This window comes from Henckelia pumila, chromosome 2 (assembly GCF_033568475.1).
Source record: "Henckelia pumila isolate YLH828 chromosome 2, ASM3356847v2, whole genome shotgun sequence".
NCBI lineage: Eukaryota > Viridiplantae > Streptophyta > Magnoliopsida > Lamiales > Gesneriaceae > Henckelia > Henckelia pumila.
The window spans coordinates 109,633,684-109,657,491 of NC_133121.1; the positions used below are offsets into that span (position 1 = coordinate 109,633,684).

Sequence of the window (23,808 nt, forward strand, 5' to 3'; positions counted from 1 at the left end):
GGTGGGTACTACATCCTCCTCTACGTACTCACCTGCGCCATATCAGTGTAGTGAGCCTAGAGGCCCAACATGCTAACATAACAAGGGTGTTTAAAATAATTTAAAATACTTTAATACTAATACATAACATATACATGAATGAGCATGCTTAAAAATATCATGAACATAACATAAACTTAAATATCATAATAATACATAAACATTGTTGAGCAAAATATTTTCTAACATCGAAAGGTCGTCTCCATAGTGTAACCATACATACATTAAATACTGATCAACGTGGTAAACCAACGTATGTGGCGGTGACGAATCACCTCTTAAATTGGCAGTAAACTGCCCTTCAATAGTTCACATATGGGGACGAATCCCCCTTAAATTGTCACACTACTTCAACTTCCAACATAAAAATTATTTTCTTTTGCTCAACCTTAAACATTAAATCATGCATAAAAATTATTTCATGAATGCATGTACTTAAATAAAATGTGTGTCCTTCATATATATTTAATTTAATTTCATACTAACATATAAATATTAAAAATAACTTCCATGCATAAAAATAATTAAATATATATTCAGGACACATGCAATTTCTCATGGGTTGTACTGAACTGCTGGCCCTAACTCTCAAGCCCATTTTCTTAAATCTGGCCCATTAATCCTGAGACTGGCCCATTAATATACTTAAGCCCAATAATTAATTATTCTAAGCCCAAATAATTAATTAAAGCCCATTAAAACAATCCTGTCCCAATAACATTCTATTCCGGCCCAATGGGCCCAAAAGCCCAAAGACTGGCCCAATAACTTCCATGGGCTCTAAAGCCCATGAAAATTATTGGACTAACTTAAATTAATTATCTAAGCCCATTAAGAAAATTAAATGTAGCCCATTAATTTAATTAATCTAATTAGCCCAATTAAAACACTTAAATTTATTAATTAACTTAAAAAATAAAATACCCAAGCCCAACTAACTTAACCCGGACCCGGACCCAACTAACTTAACCCATGACCCACTAACATGACCCGGACCACCAACCCGACCCGAAAACCACCCTGGAACCCTAGCCCGATCCACCCTACTCCCGTTTCTGCTGCGGCCGAGAGCAGCAGCCGCTCCTTGGCTGCTGCTGGCCAGCTCCGGCCGCCCATGGCCGGAGCGCCGCCGCCCAGACGTAGCCCACGTCTGGGCGGTTCGAACCTAGCCCCTGAACCCAAACCATGCAGCCCAGCCCCTAGCCGAACCAAGCCCTTCCCGTGAACCCTATTCTGCGCACCACGGAAGACAGTCCGACTTTGTGGCTTTCCTGGGCTCGTTTGGCTCGAACCACTCTAGTCATTCGAGTCCAGGCCACTCACACACACCCTCTGAACATCTACCAGCAGTCACACGCAACCATGGCTAAGAAACATGAGCATGACAATCGAAAACACACGACAAGTCACAATCTCCATGAAAGCCGAAACATTTTTCTGAAAATCTTGAAAGTTTTCAATGCATACACAATAATACACACATTATAATATCTGATAGGTACGAAAAATAGGGAAGAAATCATGCCTTGCACCGTTAAAAGAAGAGATAGGAGCGTGTAGAGCGAATCCGGGACGACGGGACGACGAGCAACCTTGAAGCTTCAAAGAAAATCGGCTATGGAGTCCTAGAGCCTGCTGATCGATGAAGAAGATGAAGGAGAGGTGGAGGTGTCGGCTGAGAGCTTGGAGGCGTGAGGGTTGGGTAGGTTTAGGGTAAGGTTTTAATTAAAAATAGATTTTTAGGATAATAAAATATTAATAAGGATTTTTAATTATGAAATATATAACTTAAAAGCTCTAACTAATAATTAAAATCTGATAACTAATTTAAAAATCCCGAAATAAATAATTAAGGGAATTTTAAAGATAATAAAAAGTCATTATTTTGGCTTATTTTGAATAAAAATGGACTCCTAAAATTATATAAAATTAAATACTAATAATTTTGAGGAAATAAAACTCAAAATAATATTTTTGGGCTCTAAAATGCTCATGAAATAAATTGGATAGAAATTTGTCATCTCGTCCGTCCACGGTCCCGTCAACGCGATAAAATAATTCAATTACCATAAATCATGAAAATCTCTAATTATGGTATCAGAGCCGACCTCTCTTAGTACGGTATGGTTCGGGGATGAACCAAGCGGAAGCTGGTGGGCATGTGACGCCCGGGGCTGAAGAGGCAGGGAGTGATCGCTGGTGCCAAGAGGTTGCATGGACAATGAGCGGCTCCCGATAGGCTTCTAGGCGGAGGGAGACATGAATGAACCGATCCTGCCGGAATGAGAGGGATTCTGAGACTGTGTAGGTATGAGACTACATAGTTGAGGAGAGCTTAAAAGATTTCATATGTACTACTCATATCAAGAAGGTGCATTTTTTTTTTCAGAAGCTCATCACATAAGAACTCCAAAGTTAAGCGTGCTTGACTTGGGACAATTATAGGATGGGTGATCCCCTGGAAAGTTTTCCAGGGTGCGTGTGAGTGAGGACATAAGCACGCTGAAAAAACCCGTCTTGATACAGTGGGTCGTTACAAGTAATTAATCATGTAATCATGTTAGTTTATGCGGGACATGATTAACGAAGACTCGGATGGATTAAGGGAATTCCTTATGAATGAACGGAGTCTGAAAATGGGTTCAGAAAGCTGGAAAATGACCCAGATGGTCCCAAGACTTGAGCAAGATAGGAGCCACCGATCCAGGATTGGAACTTCCGATCTTGGGTGTAGTAACCCAGAACTCATTTTAAGATAATAATATGTTAAACATGATTAAGGGTTGATAATTAATCAATTCCGGGATTTAATCGGACTTCAGAAGCAAGAAATGAAATTTCATTGTCTGAGCCAGTTCGGACGATCCGAAGAGGACTTCGGACGGCCCGAACTTGACCATCGGGGGCTCCGAAGGTGAGCTTGGTGACTTCGGAGTTAAGGCTGGTTCGGACGATCCGAACTCAAGTTCGGACGGCCCGAACTTGTTTGTGCCAAGAAGGCAGGATTACTCAGCAATGAATTTTTACAAGTGTTGGACTTAGAGCACTTCGGACGACCCGAAGTAGAGATCGGACGATCCGAACTCGACGTGTCTCGCATGCAGACAGTGAGTTGGTTCGGACGATCCGAACTCAGGTTCGGAGGGCCCGAACTTGTCCGAAACTTTTCCTATAAATAGGGCTCATTCGATTTCATTTTGAAATATGAATTCCCGAGGTTCCTTCTTCAGTTATATAGTGTGAGATATACACTTGAGGGCCATATCGGTTATAATAGAGGTTCTGGAATAACCAAGGAGTGGTTATAGTCATCCGGGACTAGCGACTCCAAAGGGCTATCTACGGACGAAGGTATGGTTCGGGAATCTATTTATGTTTTGGGAGTATTTATTAGCTTAGTTAAGGCTTATAGAATTTATGTAGTGATACGGTGAACTTTTGAATATAGGCTTGGAACTTAGGATCCTACTATACTTGAACTAGCCTAGAGGTACGTACACATTGACTGAGATTGCCAGCGAGTATACATGTTTATATGTTGCATTTATTTGGCATTATTATATGACATAATATATGATTTACCGCTTTCTATATTCATATGTCATGTGCATATACACGTTGAGCCTATACCTTGTTATACCTGACTATAGAGCCGCTCAGCTCTATACTCGATAGTCTGTCACTGAAAGTACCGCGACGGCGGGGGCATTTATGTCTGTCTACTCTGGTGTACTAGACGAGTGTGGTTGCACCCAGAGGTTGATCCGTGCGGTGGCAGCACTCATGTGGCGCCGGTACTGAGCATGACTTTTCAGATGACCCTTTACCAGTCATCATGTTGCATGCATTATATACATATGTTTACTCATGTCTATGTACTCGGCGTTAGCGCTCACGTCCTAGTTGTTATCTTGGACACCCTATTCCATAGGGCAGGTCGCAGGATGGACGGTGCTGGTAGTTCAAGGCAGGACTAGAGAGCAGGAGCCTTGAGGAGTTTTTTATACAGCAGAATTCGATATAGTTGTATAATGTTTACTTTTAAGTTTTCGATATGGTTGTATCACTACAGATTTAAGCCTGGATTATATTACTAAGCTGATATGTAAATTATGGTTATGTTTCCGCACGTTTTTACTCTGTTAAGTATTTTGCTGTATTAAGTTTAATGCATGCTATTAGTTGCCAGTTAGTAGGTGATTCCATGCAGGGTCACTACATTTTTTGTATCAGAGCATGCTTAGATTTTGGGATTAGTACTTGGGATTTAGAATTAGTTTTGAGTAATTCTTGCGCATTTGGGATTTTAATGTGCAATTCTTTTCAGGATATGGCTGACGAGAGTCACGGTAGTGTTGGCCAGGGAGGTGGTCATTATCATCGTCATCACCGCCATCATGATGATCAACATCGTCATCATGAGGGTAGACGTCGCTACTTTATCAATAAATTCATGCAAGTAGGATCGAAACCTTTGGTGGGAGGCGAGAATCCTGAACAAGCAAGAAGTTGGATGTCTAAACTCGAGAGTACTTTTCGTGCTTTCGATTGCACTGAGGATCAGAAATTGGAAGTTCTAGAATTTGTTCTAGAGGATCGAGCACGTTTTTGGTGGGATGCCAAAGCTGCTCAGGCACGTACTGAAAGAGGACATGTGACTTGGGAAGATTTCTGTCAGCAGTTCCAGAAACTGTATTTTCCTCCAGCTGTTCGCCAAGCACGATCGATGGAGAACTCTGAGGCAAGGATCAATGACTATTGATCAATATCAGCAACGATTTCTTGATCTTCTACCTTTCAGTCCTCATATTAATGAGTGATGCATCGAAGTATGATCTCTTTCTACAGGGCTTGAACCAAGATATGTACTCACAGGTTGTTGTCTGTGATGACCCAGTATCTTATGAGACTTTGGTGAACCGTTGCCGTCTTGTGAAGACCAGCAACAGGCGTGCACAGTTGTTGATGCCAGCACAGCTTAGTGGATCATTTGAGCCTAGAGCTCAATCTGTTGTGCAATCTGGAGCTACGTCTTCTTCTACTCCTACTACTTCATCTGGATCTCGTGGTTCACGAGGTATGTTCCGTTTTGGAAAGAAGAAGAAGAAGGAGGAGTTTTGTAGTCACTGTGGAGGGAAGCATCCTACAGCTTCATGTCGAAGATCTACTGGTGCTTGTTATATTTGCGGTCAGCAGGGACATCTGCGGAGAGATTGTCCTCAGCGCATAGGTTCTGCTAGTGGATCGGGATCACAGGTTGGATCTCAGGCTTCTACTTTTCCACGACAGCAGCCAGCACCACAGAGTTCTTCTGGTTACCGTCCCCAGTCTCAAGGGCAGGTATTTGATCTGTCTCAAGAACAGGCTACTGAGGGAAGCGATCGCATGTTGGCAGGTACCTTTCTGTTATGTGGTATTCTTGCACTTGTTTTAATTGATACTAGAGCATCGCATTCCTTTAATTCTAGTCGCTTTGTTAAGAGACATAGATTACCTTATGTATCATTAGATATAGATTTAGTTGTATCTACTCCGCTGGAGCAGGAGATAGTAACTAAGCGTCTAGTGATGGGTTGCTTTCTAGAGTTTGAAGGTAATGTATTGTCAGCTAATCTGATGATATTAGCGATGACAGATTTTGATTGTATTTTGGGGATAGATATACTGACTTTGTATCGCGCTACTGTGGATTGTTATCAGCTTCTGGTACAGTTTCATCCTGCTAAGGGTGATAGCTGGTATTTTTATGGTGAGGGTGCGCGACCTCCGATGCCACTTGTTTCGGCTCTGAAGGCATGTCATGTCTTGGAGTCAGGTGGGGAGGGCTACCTTATCTATGCAGTTGATATGTCCATGAGTAGTACGGGTATTGATCAATTATCGGTAGTCAGTGAGTTTCCTGATGTATTCCCTGATGAGATTCCTGGTTTTCCTCCGGTGCGAGAGGTTGAATTTGGTATTGATTTAGTACCAGGAATGACGCCTATATCCCGAGCGCCTTATCGTCTAGCACCATCAGAGATGAGGGAATTGAAATAGCAGTTACAGGATATGCTTGATAAGGGATATATTCGTCCGAGTGTTTCTCCGTGGGGAGCACCTGTTTTGTTCGTCAAGAAGAAAGATGGATCGATGCGATTGTGTATTGATTACAGGCAGTTGAATCGTGTCACCATCAAGAATAAGTATCCTTTGCCGCGGATTGATGATCTATTCGATCAACTACAGGGTACTTCTGTTTACTCCAAGATAGATCTGAGATCTGGATACCACCAGATGCGGGTACGAGACTCAGATATTTCTACGACTGCTTTGAGGACCAGATACGGGCATTATGAATTTTTGGTGATGCCATTCGGTTTGACGAATGCACCAACAGTCTTTATGAATCTGATGAATCAGGTATTTCGAGAATATCTGGATAGATTTGTCATCGTCTTCATTGATGATATTCTTGTCTATTCTCATGACAAGGATGAGCATGCACATCATTTGAGGATTTTTTTACAGACATTACGAGATAAACAGCTGTATGAGAAATTGAGCAAGTGTGAATTCTGACTTGATCGGGTAGTGTTTCTCGGTCATGTGATTTCTAATAAAGGGATATCTGTTGATCCTAGTAAGATAGAGGCAGTGCTGAACTGGTCTCGTCCGACGACGGTTGCTGAGATTCGTAGTTTCTTGGGTCTAGCTGGATATTACCATTGGTTCATCGAGAATTTTGCACAGTTGGCCAGACCTTTGACACAGCTTACACGAAAAGATGTTGCCTTCATATGGTCCTCGGATTGTGAGGAGTCATTTCACGAGCTGCGTGGACGTCTTACTACTGCACCTGTGCTAGCTCTACCTTCTGGATCAGGAGGTTTTGTTGTCTATACTGATGCCTCTGGTCAGGGGTTAGGATGTGTTCTGACACAGCATGGACATGTTATTGCCTATGCTTCTCGACAGTTGAAGACGCATGAGAGTAATTATCCAGTACATGATCTCGAGTTAGCCGCCATTGTATTTGCACTCAAGATCTGGAGGCATTATATTTATGGCGAGAAATTTGAGATATTCACGGATCACAAGAGTTTGAAGTATTTATTCACTCAGGCGGAGTTGAATATGCGACAGAGACACTGGATGGATCTTCTGAAGGATTATGATTGTGAAATCAAATATCATCCAGGTTCTGTTAATCTTACTGCTGATGCCTTGAGTCGGCAGGTGAGACTTTCTGCACTTCAGACTAGTGAAGTATCTCATATGATTCAAGAGTGTTGTTCATTGAGTTTTACGCTCAAGCACAAGAAAGAAAGAAATGGGATTCGATTGTATAATATTTTTTTCTGAGCCAGCATTGTATTCTCGGATCAGAGATGTTCAGATATCTGATGTTAAGACTCAGCGTTTGGCACGTTTAGCCAATGGAGTTAATACATCTGGATTTCATTTTCAGGCATATGGTTTATTGTGCTTATCTAATCGAGTGGTTGTACCTAATGTTGCGGAGCTCAGGAACGATATTCTATCTCAAGCTCACAGGAGTCGATTATCAGTTTATCCTGGAAGCATGAAAATGTACAAGGACTTGCGAACTAGATTCTGGTGGAAAGGGATGAAGAGGAGTGTGTATCAATTTGTTTCGAGATGTTTGGTTTGTCAACAGGTCAAGGCTGAACATCGACGACCAGATGGATTATTGCAGAATCTTGAGATTCCTGAATGGAAGTGGGAGCACGTAACTATGGATTTTGTTACCCACTTACCTATGACTTCACGTCAGTGTGATGCTATCTGGGTCGTTGTTGACCGTTTGACAAAATCAGCACACTTTATTCCTTATAACCGGGAGTATTCTTATGATCGCATGACACGTTTATATATCCAGGAGATAGTGCGATTGCATGGGATTTTAGTGAGCATAGTCAGTGATAGAGACCCGCGATTTACCTCACGTTTTTGGGGTAGTTTTCAGGAGACGTTGGGTACCACTCTGAGTTTGAGCACTGCATATCATCCGGAGACTGACGGACAGTCAGAGCGGACGATTCGTACATTGGAGGATATGCTACGTTCTTCTGTCTTGGACTTTGACTTATCTTGGCAAGATCAGTTACCTTTGATCGAATTTGCCTACAATAACAGTTATCATCGTAGTATTGATATGACACCTTTCGAGGCATTGTACGGTCGACGGTGTCGTACTCCGTTATTCTGAGATGAAGTCGGGGAACGACAAGTCGAGGGTCCTGAATTGGTGCAGCAGATTGTAGACAAGTTAGATTTGATCAAGCATAGGATCAAAGTTTCTCAAGATAGACAAGCCAATTATGCTAATATTCATCGCAGGCCACTTCAGTTTGAGCCTGGTGAATATGTGTTTCTACGAGTATCACCTTTCAGGAAGGTGATGAGATTCGGCGTGAAAGGCAAGTTGTCTTCTCTTTTTATTAGACCTTTCCAGATACTGGAGAAAATCGGAGATGTTGCATATCGTTTGGTTTTACCGCCAAATCTTTCCAGTATACATAATGTTTTTCATGTGTCGTTACTTCGACAGTATATAGCTGATGAATCTCATGTGATTCAGTCTACTGATATTCAGCTAGAGCCAGATCTGTCTTTTGTTGAACGACCAATCCGTATCTTAGACAGAAAGGAGAAAGTTCTTCGGAACTATACCACTTGTGATGGTACAGTGACAGCGCCGAGGCATTGAAGAAGCAACTTGGGAAACTGAGAGTCGTATGCAAGCAGAATATCCTGAGTTGTTTGCTTTGTATTTTTGATTATCATGTAGTTGTAATTACAGTTGTTGTAATAAAACGTGGTTTGATATTTCATATTGTTATCTTAATTTGTCTTTAGATGTTATTTCGCGGACGAAATATCTAAAGGTGGTGAGAATGTAGTAACCCAGAACTCATTTTAAGATAATAATATGTTAAACATGATTAAAGATTGGTAATTAACCAATTTCGGGATTTAATCGGACTTCAGAAGCAAGAAATGAAATTTCATTGTCTGAGCCAGTTCGGACGATCCGAAGAGGACTTCGGATGGCCCGAACTTGACCATCGGGGGCTCCGAAGGTGAGCTTGGTGACTTCGGAGTTAAGGCTGGTTCGGACGCTCCGAACTCAAGTTCGGACGGCCTGAACTTGTTTGTGCCAAGAAGACAAGATTACTCAGCAATGAATTTTGACAAGTGTCGGACTTAGAGCACTTCGAACGACCCGAAGTAGAGATCGGACGATCCGAACTTGACGTGTCTCGCATGCAGACAGTGAGTTGGATCGGACGATCCGAACTCAGGTCCGGAGGGCCCGAACTTGTCCGAAAATTTTCCTATAAATAGGGCTCATTCGATTTCATTTTGAAATACGAATTCCCGAGGTTCCTTCTTCAGTTATATAGTGTGAGATATACACTTGAGGGCCCTATCGGTTATAATAGAGGTTCTGGAATAACCAAAGAGTGGTTATAGTCATCCGGGACTAGCGACTCCAAAGGGCTATCTACGGACGAAGGTATGGTCCGGGAATCTATTTAAGTTTTGGGAGTACTTATTAGCTTAGTTAAGGCTTATAGAATTTATGTAGTGATACGGTGAACTTTTGAATATAGGCTTGGAACCTAGGATCCTACTATACTTGAACTAGCCTAGAGGTACGTACACATTGACTGAGATTGCCAGCGAGTATACATGCTTATATGTTGCATTTATTTGGCATTATTATATGACATGATATATGATTTATCGCTTTCTATATTCATATGTCATATGCATATACACGTTGAGCCTATACCTTGTTATACCTGACTATAAAGCCGCTCAGCTCTATACTTGATAGTCTGTCACTGAGAGTACCGCGACGGCGGGGGCATTTATGTCTGTCTACTCTGGTGTACTAGACGAGTATGGTTGCACCCAGAGGTTGATCCGTGCGGTGGCAGCACTCATGTGGCGCCGGTACTGAGCATGACTTTTCAGATGACCCTTTACCAGTCATCATGTTGCATGCGTTATATACATATGTTTACTCATGTCTATGTACTGGGCGTTAGCGCTCACGTTCTAGTTGTTATCTTGGACACCCTATTCTATGGGGCAGGTCGCAGGATGGACGGTGCTGGTAGTTCAAGGCAGGACTAGAGAGCAGAAGCCTTGAGGAGTTTTTTATACAGCAGGATTCGATATAGCTGTATAATGTTTACTTTTAAGTTTTTGATATGGTTGTATCACTACAGATTTAAGCCTGGATTATATTACTAAGCTGATATGTAAATTATGGTTATGTTTCCGCACGTTTTTACTCTGTTAAGTATTTTGCTGTATTAAGTTTAATGCATGTTATTAGTTGCCAGTTAGTAGGTGATTCCATGCAGGATCACTACATTGGGGGAGTTCGGAACCACATCGGAAGCAGAAGGATTGGAGCTTCCGATCTGCTGTCGATGACAGCTGTACGGTTGCATGTGATGAAATCGACGCGTGGCAATCGGAGCTTCCGAAGCAGGAACTGAGCTTTCGATCTGCAGCGTTCGGAGCTTCCGATCAATGTCTATATAAAAGGGTGCGAGGGACTCATTTTGAACCACACCATTTCCTCTCATTTGCCCGAATGACTCTATTTTAGGCTTTGGGTACTCATAATTTAGATTTGGAGTATGAAATATATATTTTAGCATAGTCAGACAGTGTCTGACATAGAAGCGGAGTTGTGTCCGAGTAGCGGAGTAGCGGAGCGGTTCTAGTAGTTGTGGTGGTGCAGTGGTAGTATGCCCAAGTAGTTGGATAGTCGTCATCACCCGGCTGACGACGGACACAGGTATGTATATTGTATTCTTAAATTATTTAGGAGTATGCAATAGCTTAGTTAAGGCTTTTAGAGCTTTTGTAATGAATTACTTCTTTTAAAAAATTATGTTTTTTTATATTTCCAAAATGCCTAATTCATCAAAATATAGTAATTTTTTTTCACTTTTATTTTTTCATTTTTTATTTTTTAATTTTATTTCCAAAATGCCTAATTCATCAAAATATAGTAATTTTTTTTCACTTTTATTTTTTCATTTTTTATTTTTTTAAAAAATAAAGATATGTTTTTTATGTTTAAAATAAAATTCTTATATATCGCCTTAATATAAACAATGCACGACAGCACGAGTATATAAGATCTATAGAGTATTCACGTGAAATCATAATTAACCGTGGTTTTTATAAAAAAAAATAAATATATAGAAAATTTTGAATATCGAATAATATTATTTTTAACTATGAAATGAAATAAAAAATTGTCCAATCCAACAAAATGCAATTCTAAATCGGAGAATATCTTAAAAAATCCACTTTCAAATTTAAACCGAATCTCTTTCCAAATCCAATTTTCTAATCGTGGGAAGAATTTTAAATGTAGGAGATTTGTGCGTAGCTTCCAAGTAACAAGGTCACTATATAATAGATTAACACATTCATGCAAATCTCCACAGCACGTTTGCTTTTTTTTAAAAAAAAATAACCTTCGGCCTTGATACATACAAATATAATGGTGGCGCCACCGGTGACAACCCTTCTCGGCCCCCCGGAGATCTACATCCAGCCACCCTCCGCCGCCACGGGAAAAGACCCATTCATGGACCTCATGCTCGCAAATTTCAACTCTAATAACAAGAGGGAGTACCCTCCATTAATTGGACTCACAGAGAACGACTCCCCGACTTTTCTTTCCTCGGGAAATCCATTGCTAGATTTCTTCTTCCACGTCGTCCCCGACACCCCCCCGGAAGTTCTGGTCCAGCTCCTGGACCTTGCCTGGAAAGAGGACCCCTTGAAGACAATGAAGCTAGTTTGCAATTTGCGAGGCGTCCGGGGGACAGGCAAGTCTGATAAAGAAGGATTCTACACTGCCGCGCTGTGGCTGCACGAGCATCATCCAAGAACCCTGGCTCGTAACGTGGCGTCTTTCGCTCGTTTCGGATACTTTAAGGATTTGCCGGAGATCCTCTCCCGTCTTCTCGAAGGTGCCGAAGCTCGAAAATTGAGGAAAGCTAAAGTTAAAAGCAGAGTGTTTCTTGGATATGATCATAGAGTTGTGGGTCGTCGCTTGAGAGGAAGAAGTCGTAGAAATTTGTCCAGGGAAGAAAAAAGGATCGCTTGGGCGAAAAGGGTCGTCGATAGATTTAACAAAGACCCCGATTTCAGGTTCTTGCATGATTGCATATCAGATTGTTTCGCGGGGTTCTTGAGATCAGACATGAAGATGTTGGATTCAGGGGACATGTTCAAAATCAGCCTTGCATCGAAATGGTGTCCCTCCGTGGATTCTCCCTTCGATAAAATCACCTTGTTGTGTGAAACTATAGCAAGAAAGGTGTTTCCTAAGGAGGAGTATCCAGAATACCAAGGAATCGAGGAAGCACATTACGCCTATCGCGTGAGGGATCGCTTGAGGAAGCAAGTACTGGTGCCACTTCGCAAGGCCTTGGAATTGCCGGAGGTGTACATTGGAGCCAATGATTGGGGGTCTCTTCCTTATCGAAGGGTCGCTTCCGTTGCCATGAAAATGTACAAGGAGAAGTTCTTGAAGCATGATAAGCAAAGATTTCTGCAGTATCTCAACAAGGTGAAAACAGGGGAAGCGAAAATCGCCGCCGGTGCATTGCTACCGCACGAGATAATCGCGTCGTTGGGAGACAGCGATGGCGGCGATCAGGTGGCGGAGCTTCAGTGGAGACGAATGGTGGACGACATGGCCAAGAAAGGGAAACTCCACAACTGCTTAGCTATATGTGATGTTTCCGGGAGTATGATTGGAACACCGATGGAAGTCTGCGTTGCTCTTGGTGTTCTGTTATCGGAACTGTGCCAAGATCCCTGGAAAGGGAAGATAGTCACATTCAGCCAGAACCCGAAACTCCACGTGTTAAAAGGGGATTCTTTACATTCAAAAGCATCGTTCGTTAGATTCATGGAATGGGGAATGAACACTAATTTACAGAAAGTGTTTGATTTGATACTTCAAGTGGCTGTGGATGGTGGGCTGAAGGCGGACCAGATGATAAAGAGGCTGTTTGTGTTCAGCGACATGGAATTCGATCAGGCGTCGGAGGTGCCGTGGGAGACGGATTACGAGGCCATTGTGAGGAAGTTTACAGAGTGTGGGTACGGAGATTGTGTGCCTGAGATTGTGTTTTGGAACTTGAGGGATTCCCGGGCGACGCCCGTGCCGGGGAGCCAGGCCGGAGTTGCGCTTGTGAGTGGCTTTTCCAAGAATCTGATGAAAGTGTTCTTGGAGGATAATGGACGCCTGAATGCTGAGTATGTCATGGAAGCTGCGATTTCTGGTGAAGAATATAAGAAGTTGGTTGTTGTTGATTGATTTATTTTATTGTGTTTATATTTTTATATTTGTTGTGAAAAGTAAAATTTATAAAACTCAAAATATTCTCAAACTCCACGCTTTAAATTTATTCTCTCAAATTGTGTTTTTCTACACAAATGGAAAGACTTATTTATAGATCTCAATGGGAGATTAGTCCAAAAATTAAATCATCATCATTTATATCATCACACACTAATTTTCAAAATAATACAACTCAATTTTCAACAATTCTAATATAATATAATATATTTTCAACACTCTCCCTTGTGATGATGATCGTCATATGATGATTGTCTTTATTACGTGTTTTATGCTGCCTCGTTAAAAACCTTACTAGTAAAAACCCAGTGGGATAAAAACCATAGCAAGAAAAAAAGAGTGCAGCCACGTAAACTCCCCCTCATGTTAATATGAGTGATTCTTCACATATTCCGTAGATTGCGCATCCCAATGTTGTATATATGCTTTCTGAATATCGTCGTGGAAAGTGCCTTTGTGAAGAGATCTGATGAGTTCTCACTTGATTGAATGTAACATATATCAAAATCTTTATTCTTCTCAAGCTCTTGAGTGTAGGCAAAGAACTTTGGGGGGATATGTTTGGTTCTATCATTTTTGATGTATCCTTCTTTCATTTGAGAAATACATGTAGCATTGTCTTCATACAACGTCACATGCTTCTTGTCTACTGATAATCCACAAGAAGTTTGGATATGTTGTGTCATTGATTTTAACCACACACATTCACGACTTGCTTCATGTAATACAATAATCTCGGCGTGATTTGATGAAGTTGTTACGAATGTTTGTTTCTGTGAACGCCAAGAAATTGCGGTGCCTCCACGAGTAAATACATATCCGGTTTGGGAACGTGTCTTATGTGGATCAGATAAATATCCAGCATCAGCATAACCAATGATACTTTGATTGGTGTCTTTTGAGTACAAAAGTCCCAAATCTGTCGTTCCTCGTAGATAACGGAATATATGTTTAATTCTGTTCCAGTGCCTCTTTGTTGGATATGAACTGAATCTTGCCAATACATTTACAGCAAAAGATATATCAGGTCTAGTGCAATTTGCAAGATACATAAGGGCACCAATAACACTTAGATATGGTACTTCTGGACCAAGAATAACTTCATCATCCTCACATGGACGGAATGGATCCTTTTCTATGTTTAATGATCTTACAACCATTGGAGTACTTAATGGATTTGATTTATCCATATTAAAACGTTTAAGGATCTTTTCTGTATAATTTGCCTGGTGAACAAAAATTCCACATTCTTTTTGTTCGATTTGCAAACCCAGACAGTACTTGGTTTTTCCAAGATCCTTCATTTCAAATTCTTCTTTCAAGTACATCATAACTTCTTGAATTTCTTTATTCGTTCCAATGATGTTCAAATCATCAACATATACATCAATAATTACACATCCGGATGTTGTTTTCTTGATGAAAACACAAGGGCATATTGGATCATTTACATATCCCTTTTTCATCAAGTGATCACTTAGCCGATTATACCACATTCGGCCTGATTGCTTCAACCCATATAATGATCTTTGCAATTTTACAGAATAAAATTCTCTGGGTTTTGAACTTTGTGCTTCAGGCATCTTAAATCCTTCAGAGATTTTCATGTATATATCACTATCAAGTGATCCGTATAAGTAAGCTGTAACAACATCCATAAGACACATTTCCAAATTTTCAGACACTGCCAAACTAATCAAATATCGAAACGTAATTGCATTCATAACAGGAGAATACGTTTCTTCATAATCAATTCCAGGCCTTTGAGAAAAACCTTGTGCAACAAGTCTAGCTTTATATCTGACTATTTCATTTTTCTCATTTCGCTTTCGAATAAAAACCCATTTGTATCCAACAGGTTTTACACCTTCAGGTGTGAGGACTATAGGTCCAAAAACATTACGTTTATTCATCGAATCCAATTCAACCTGGATGACATCTTTCCATTTGGCCCAATCATGACGATTTTTACATTCACCAAAAGATTTTGGTTCATGATCTTCATTTTCATTTATGATGTCACAAGCCACATTATAAGAAAATATCTCATCAATATATTCTATGTCTTTTCGGTTCCATATTTTTCCACTATTAATATAATTGATAGAGATTTCACGATTCTCGTCAGTTTGTGGTTCTGACAGAACATTTCATCATCAGGTGTTTCTTCTGGAACATCATTTTCTATTTTATGATCATCGTGCTTCTCTATGCCTTTTCTTTTCCGAGGATTTTTATCCTTGGAACCGACTGGCCTTCCATGCTTCAGGCGTTTAATGACATCATGAGTGTCTTCAATCTGTTTCTTTGGAATTTCAATTCGAGCTGGGGCATTTACAACATGTATATATGATTTTGTCACCCCTTTTGTGTCTGCAAATGCATCTGGCATTTGATTTGCTATTCTTTGCAAATGTACAATTTGCTGTACATCTTTTTCACATTGTTTGGTCCTTGGATCCAAATGTAACAATGATGGTACATACCATGTGATTTCTTTTTCGATGTGTTTCTTTTCTTCCTCTAACACTGAGAATATTTCTTCATTAAAATGACAATCAGCAAAGCGTGCTGTAAACACATCGCCTGTCTGAGGCTCAAGATATCGAATGATTGATGGACTATCATAACCGATATAAATACCGATTTTTCTTTGAGGACCCATTTTTGATCGTTGAGGTGGTGCAATAGGCACATACACCATACATCCAAAAATTCTTAGATGAGAGATATTTGGTTCTTTACCAAATGCAAGTTGCAATGGGGAGAATTTATGATATGCACTTGGTCTGATGCGAATTAATGCCGCAGCATGTAAAATTGCATGTCCCCATATAGAAATAGGGAGTTTTGTTTTCATAATCATTGGTCTAGCAATCAGTTGTAGACATTTAATCAATGATTCAGCTAATCCATTTTGCATATGAACATGAGCTACAGGATGTTCAACAGTGATTCCCATTGACATACAATAATCATTGAAAGTCTGGGATGTAAATTCTCCAGCATTATCAAGTCTTATTTTCTTGATTGTATAATCGGGAAATTGATTTCACAATTTTATTATTTGAGCCATCAATCTTGCAAATGCCACATTCCGAGTTGACAATAAGCATACATGTGACCATCTGCTAGAGGCATCGATCAATACCATAAAGTATCGAAATGGTCCACATGGTGGATGAATTGGCCCACAAATATCACCCTGAATACGTTCAAGAAATATGGGTGATTCAGATTGGATTTTAGCTGGTGATGGTCTTATAATAAGTTTTCCAAGTGAACATGCTTTACATTGAAACTTATTATTCTGAAAGATCTTCTGGTCTTTCAGTGGATGACCTTGTGTATTTTCAATAATTTTTCGCATCATTGTTGAACCAGGATGTCCCAATCGATCATGCCAATTTGTTAATATTGATGAATTATCTATCACCATATTTGATTCAATTGGACTTATATGTATATAATGCAATTCAGTAGGGAGCATTGGTAGTTTCTCAACTACAAATTTCTTTCCTGACTTATATGTGGTAAGACACATATATTTCTGATTTCCATCAGTCACTGTCTCAGTATCATACCAATGAGAATATATGTCATTAAAACTCAACAAATTTCTTTTCGATCGTGGTGAATATAAAGCATCATTTATCAAAAATTTTGTACCATTAGGTAACAAAAATTTCGCTTTACCAAAACCTTCAATCAAGTCTACAGGACCTGATATTGTATTCACCATTGTTTTTGTTGGTTTTAGTTCCAAGAAATATCTTTCATCTCGCAGAATAGTGTGCGTTATACCACTATCCGGTATGCAAATTTCCATGATATTATTTCCATGTTTTCTCATAGCATTTTCCATATCAAACTTCACAAAAATGTAATAAAGAAAAATTAAGTACAATACAAATGTAAAATATAACATGCTTTATAATACAAAAATGCATAAAAAATACAAATTTATTAGAATCTAGTCCCACCAATCTTTTAATCAATGTCTTCGAAATCATTCAAAAAATCTGCAGCACTGAAACTAGTTGAACCAATTAAATGGTCACTATTTTCAACAAAATTGGTCTCTTTTCCTTTCCCCTTTATCGATTCTTTATAGAGCTTACAAAGGTGCTCGGGGGCTCGACAAGTTCGTGACCAATGTCCCGGAGTGCCACATCTATAACAAACACTCTCGATTCTTTTTGAGTGATTTTCATTTTCACTCATGTTTTCATGCTGCCTTTTTAGTGGGTGGTGCGTGACGCTCTTTTGAGATGAGTTACTGAAATAACTATCTCGATTATTTTCATATCCACGACCGCGTCCACGACCACGGTCATTTCTACGTCCACGTCCACGCCCACGTCCTCGACCTCGTCCACGACCAAAATCTGGTCTATTCCTTTGATTTTGGTTTTCATTTTTCATTACAACATTTGCTTCAGGAAATGCCGTTGATCCAGTGGGTCGGGATTGATGATTTCTTACTAACAATTCGTTGTTCTTTTCCGCCACAAGAAGACATGCGATTAGTTTGGAATATCTCGAAAATCCACGCACTCTATACTGTTGTTGTAGAGTTATATTCGATGCGTGAAAAGTGGAAAATGTTTTCTCAAGCATTTCCATCTCTGTGACTTCAAGTCCACAGAATTTTAATTGCGAGACTATTCGATACATCGCAGAATTATAATCACTGACTTTTTTAAAGTCTTGGAATCTCAACGTATTCCATTAATCACGGGCGGTCGGAAGTATCACTTCCCTTATATGCTCAAATATTTCTTTCAGCCCTTTTCATAAAGTCATTGGGTCTTTTTCTGTGAGATACTCACATTTCAACCCTTCATCAAGATGTCGGCGCAAGAAAATCATAGTTTTTGCTTTATCTTGTGAGGTTTATATATTATTTTTTTTAATGCTTTCACTTAGACCCAATGACTCAAGATGCATCTCAACATCAAGAGTCCATGACATATAATTTTTTCCAGTGATATCGAGTGCAACGAATTCAAGCTTTGCCAAGTTTGACATGGTGGTACTAGAAAAATAACAATGCATTTTATTAGTTAATTTCCATTAATATGACAATACAAAATAATGGATAAACGATGAGTACAAGTAAGTGTACAAATAGAGAAAAAGCATGTGGTGGAAAATCGCTGGTGAGTACAAAACTCGTGAGCATGATGATCATAATCGTTATGAAAAATATCCTTAGAAAAACCAAAAACTCCATCTTCTTCTTTTTCGAAAAAAACCGAGGAGAAAATGTTTTGAGATGAAGAATGAATTTTGGTGTGATTGAAAATGAGTTTGAGTGAAAATATTTATAGGCCAAAAACTAGCCGTTTGTGACCGTTGGGGGTAAAGAAAAATCGAGTATGTGTTGAATAAAAATTTGTGATAATGATACAATGCATATAATGATAATCATAATTAAATAATTATGTATATCATATCACATTATTATAAGATCGGTGTCGTAGACAGCCTTTTATATAATATTGTGAAATTATACCAATATAGTTAGTATAAAGTCAGGTATAGTATATCATATCACATTATTATAAGATCGGTGTCATAGACAACCTTTTATATAATAACATGACATTATACAAATATGATTATAATGTTTAAAAACCTTAGAGGCTTTTATACTTGTCGTATCCCTTACCGGAAGTGTGGGATGTCATCTTAACATCCTCCCAGGATTTATAACAAGTTTTTAAAAAAAATTCATAACATGATATTATATATTAATATATACACAATAAAAATATATAAACAGTAAAATAAAAATTCTTACTTGTTGAATATTTTTGACTCTTCTTGTATTTTGGAGCGTCGGAAATTATAGAAAACCTTCGAGCGATCGTGCTGATAACGTGTTGTGAAAAGTAAAATTTATAAAACTAAAAAACTCAAAATATTCTCAAACTCCACACTTTAAATTTATTCTCTCAAATTGTGTTTTTCTACACAAATGGAGAGACCTATTTATAGATCTCAATGGGAGATTAGTCCAAAAATTAAATCATCATCATCTACATCATCACACACTAATTTTCAAAATAATACAACTCAATTTTCAACAATTCTAATATAATATAATATATTTTCAACAATATTTATATATTCGTAGAAGCAAGATTAATTTCGACAATTATTATAATTAAGGGAAATGTTTCGATTTTTTTAATTCTGATTATATTTATTTTATATTTTGCATAATATCATACCAAACTATTATCGTTATTATATATGTGGTAAAATTACAAATTTAGTCATGTAGGTTTGTCACTTTGCGATTTTGGTTCTTTATGTTTTCACATTTCAATTTTAATCCTGCATTTTCTGATTTTTGGCAATTTCGATCTTTTTTATTTATTTACGTGACATTGTATACGTCAGCTCCACATCATCACTGAATTGGTGTCACGTCAGCGCCACGTGGGAAAAAAGAATAAAATTGCAAAAAATAAAATAAAAAATAGCGGAATAAAACTGAAATCTGAAAATATAAATGACTGAAATCATAAAGTGACAAACATACAGGACCAAAAAAATCAATTTTCCCTTATATATGTTAAGATTATCTGAAGTAATTAAGGGTAATGCTACATGTATACGGAGGGTTACACGTTGGGTTACACAATGCACTTGAAATTACATGATTATCCTACATGCATTTGTGAAAGATTTTTTTCAAATAAAGTGTAGGGATAATCATGTAATTTCAAGTGCATTGTGTAACCCAACGTGTAACCCTCCATGTGCATGTAGAATTATCCAGTAATTAAATATATAAAATATTTTGTAAGATATAATAATGAGAAGTATGGATGATTATTCTTTATCCGATTCCGAAATAGATGGAATGTGGTTGGAATACATTTTACTTTGCAATGAACCAAACATGTCCAAAGTAATTGATAGTAGGAAATGCGAAAACCTAGGCTTAATTTATTTCATGTAGCAGTGCCTATGGCTTTTTGCATGTGACAGCAAAAATTGATAGTTCTTCCCTGTATTGTTCTATTGGGTATTCGATACTTTCTCGGGTTGGTTGATCAATCTTAACAAGTACTGACAATAATATGCATCAATATACTTTACAAGTTTTACCCGTAAAAAAAGTGATAATTGAATATATAGTTTGTCATTTAATAATTTGAGTTTTTTTACACCAAAGATTACATATGCTACTTATTTATTATAATATAGTTTTAAACTCTTTTAAAATTTATTTTTTCTTTAAAAATAAAACTTGTTTCTCACAATGTTACCTAAAAACAATATAGATCACGAGTAAAATTGTTTTTTTAAATTTTAAATTATGTATCAATTAAATTATTTATAATAACTAATATATCGATTTGTAAATGTATTTCCCGTAACAAAATATTTTTACTCATTAAAAGATTACTTGGCTGGGTTTGATTGATTAAAAATTTAGATAAGAGAATCAAGGAAGAAAATTTTAACAATAAAAATAATAATCTTCACCAAAAAATTTAAATTTAATATATATTATATAGATTATTGATATTGATATAGATATATATATATATATATATATATATATATATATATAGAATAATATTATTAATATCAATATTAATAATAAATTTATTATTATTATTATAGGATCTCCTGTGCTTGATCGGATATTCTACTCATAATTGTGTATCTTTTCCAATCCCATCGTTAACCAGACCAATTGCCCAAGTTTTACATTATTTAGATTTGGATTAGATATGCATTTATCAAAGGATAAATTTCAAATCAATACCTAAACCTATTATTAATTTACATTTTAATACCTACTACATTAAAACTTATTTTCTACTCCCTGGAGAGAGAAACTTTTGTTTAAAAATGTCACTTCAAAAGAAATTAATAGAACACAATAATTTCTGTTTATTTTCAACGTGAGCAACACTGCTTATTCAACTGGTTTTACAGCCTTTCTTTTATACTAATAATGAGAAGATTTGTTGTGGGATAAAAGAGGAAACTAAGAATCTAATCTCTTAATTTAGGAACTAAGGCAGATCCTCTTCTTTGATTACGATACAGCTATACTCCAGCAAGCATATCTCCCGAGATCTGCTTTTCTTTGCTTCAGATCATGGTGCCATTCTTATTTCCATAACAGTTGTCCTTATCTTCCTCTAATTGTGGAGTTGGATCTGTTTGAGCGTTAATACCCTCCCGCAAACTTTGCCGGGGCTGGAGGCGAAGTTTTAGACGGAGAAGAGCAAGTGTGGCTTTAGACATAGGCTTTGTGAAAACATCGGCAATCTGATATAGTGTTGATACATGTCGGGTAACCAGGAGACCATGAGCAACTTTTTCACGCACAAAGTGATAGTCGAGCTCAATGTGTTTGCTTCGAGCATGAAAGATCGGGTTTATAGTCATGTGAAGTGCACTGAGATTGTCACAAAAGAGAACAGGTGACTGAGACAGCTGTACTCCAAGGTCTTTAAGAATAAATGTGAGCCAAGTGATCTCTGCAGCCGTATGTGCCATTGCGCGATATTCAGCTTCAGTGCTAGAGCAGGAAATGGTTGGTTGTTTCTTGGCACACCAGGAGATTGGATTGTGACCAAGAAAGGTGCAATAACCAGTTGTGGAGCGGCGAGTGGTGGAACAGCCTGCACAGTCAGAATCAAAAAAGGCGCATAAATCAAGTGTAGTATTGGCGGTGAAGTCGAGACCAAGATTGATAGTCCCTTTGACATAGCGCAGGATGCGATGAACCAGCTTGAGGTGGGAACGGTTGGGAGCTTGCATAAACTGAGAGACAAAGTTAACACTGTAAGCCAGATCAGGGCGAGTGAGAGTGAGATATTGCAGAGCACCAACGACACCACGATAGTGAGTAGGATCGGGAAGGAGAGAAGTGTCGTTGAGTTTGGTAGGTTTCGCCTCAAGTGGGGTGCTCATAGGTTTGCAATCTACCATGTCGGTCTTCTCAAGAATGGTAAGGGCATAGTGGGATTGAAACAGGTGCAAGCCATCAGAAGTGTGGAGCACCTCGATGCCAAGAAAATGATGAATAGGACCAAGGTCTTTCATGGCGAATTCAGTGTGCAGCAGCTGAATGAAGGTAGTGAGAACCTGGGATGACGAACCTGTAAGGAGTATATCATCAACATATAAAAGAAGGATTAGAGTGCCATGAGAGGAATGGGAGATAAATAAAGATGGATCAGCTAAGCTACAGAGAAAACCATGCTGTAAAAAAAAGGCACTAAAGCGATCAAACCAAGCACGAGGTGCTTGTTTCAAACCATAAAGAGCTCGATGGAGTTTGCACACATGTGTTGGAAACCGTGAGTCAAGCATCCCTGGAGGTTGTTCCATGTAGATATCTTCAGTAATGGTGCCATGAAGAAAGGCATTCTTCACGTCAAGCTGCCGGATATCCCAGTGGCGTACTAGTGCAAGAGTGAGAACAGTCCGGATAGTACCAGGTTTAATGACAGGGGAGAAGGTATCAGTGTAATCTAGGCCGTCGATTTGGTGGTATCCCTTAGCCACGAGACGTGCTTTGAGTCGATCTAGAGTTCCATCTGGTTTGAGTTTGGGTTTAAGAACCCACTTGGAGCCAATAACGTGCATGCCAAGAGTACGAGGAACAAGCTGCCAAGTATGATTGTGATGAAGCGCGTCCATTTCCTCTTGCATTGCTGCCCTCCAACCGTCATGGTGTAGGGCAGATTTGATGGAAAGAGGTGTGCGAGGGATGTCCCGACTAGCAACCAGAAGAGCATACTTTGGATTTGGTTTGTGAGTACCAACACGAGATCGAGTAGTCATAGGATGCGGTTGGGAGGTCCCTTGTTCTGAAGTCAAGAGGAGACCTGAAGAGGAGGGCTGGGAGTCACTAGAGGCATCAAGGGAAGAAGAGAATTGATGCAGTGTAGGTGAGGGAAGCGGTGGGTCAATAGCTGCTGCAGATGGAGAGGATAAATCTGTGTGAGAATTAGTAGAGCTAATCCAAGAATCAAATATGCTAATTGATTTATTTTGGGAAACTGTTTGAATGTCAAATTGTTTTTTCTTGAAAGGAAGTAGTGTTTCATCAAAAACCACATGTCTTGAAACAAATACTTTTTGTGTGGTTGGATGAAAGCATTTGTAGCCTTTGTGTCGATCACTATAGCCTATAAAGATACATGGAATCGTTTTGGGATCGAATTTATGCTTGCGAGTGTCCCAAGTATAGGGAAAACATCGAGAGCCAAACACCCTTAAGAAAGAATAATTCGGATGAACTTTCTGCAATTTAAAATAAGGCGTATCAAGGTCAATGGATGTAGAAGGTAGACGATTAATAAGAA

At 38.8% G+C, this 23,808-nt stretch overlaps 1 protein-coding gene across 1 annotated transcript; it reads left to right on the forward strand.

Annotated features, from left to right (window-relative positions):
* Positions 1–11,550: 11,550 nt before the first annotated feature.
* Positions 11,551–13,470, forward strand: LOC140884589 (uncharacterized). The gene has a single exon (XM_073291385.1). The coding sequence runs from the start codon at positions 11,582–11,584 to the stop codon at positions 13,412–13,414; it is 1,833 nt and encodes a 610-aa protein (XP_073147486.1). The 5' UTR covers positions 11,551–11,581; the 3' UTR covers positions 13,415–13,470.
* The last annotated feature ends 10,338 nt before the right edge of the window (positions 13,471–23,808 follow it).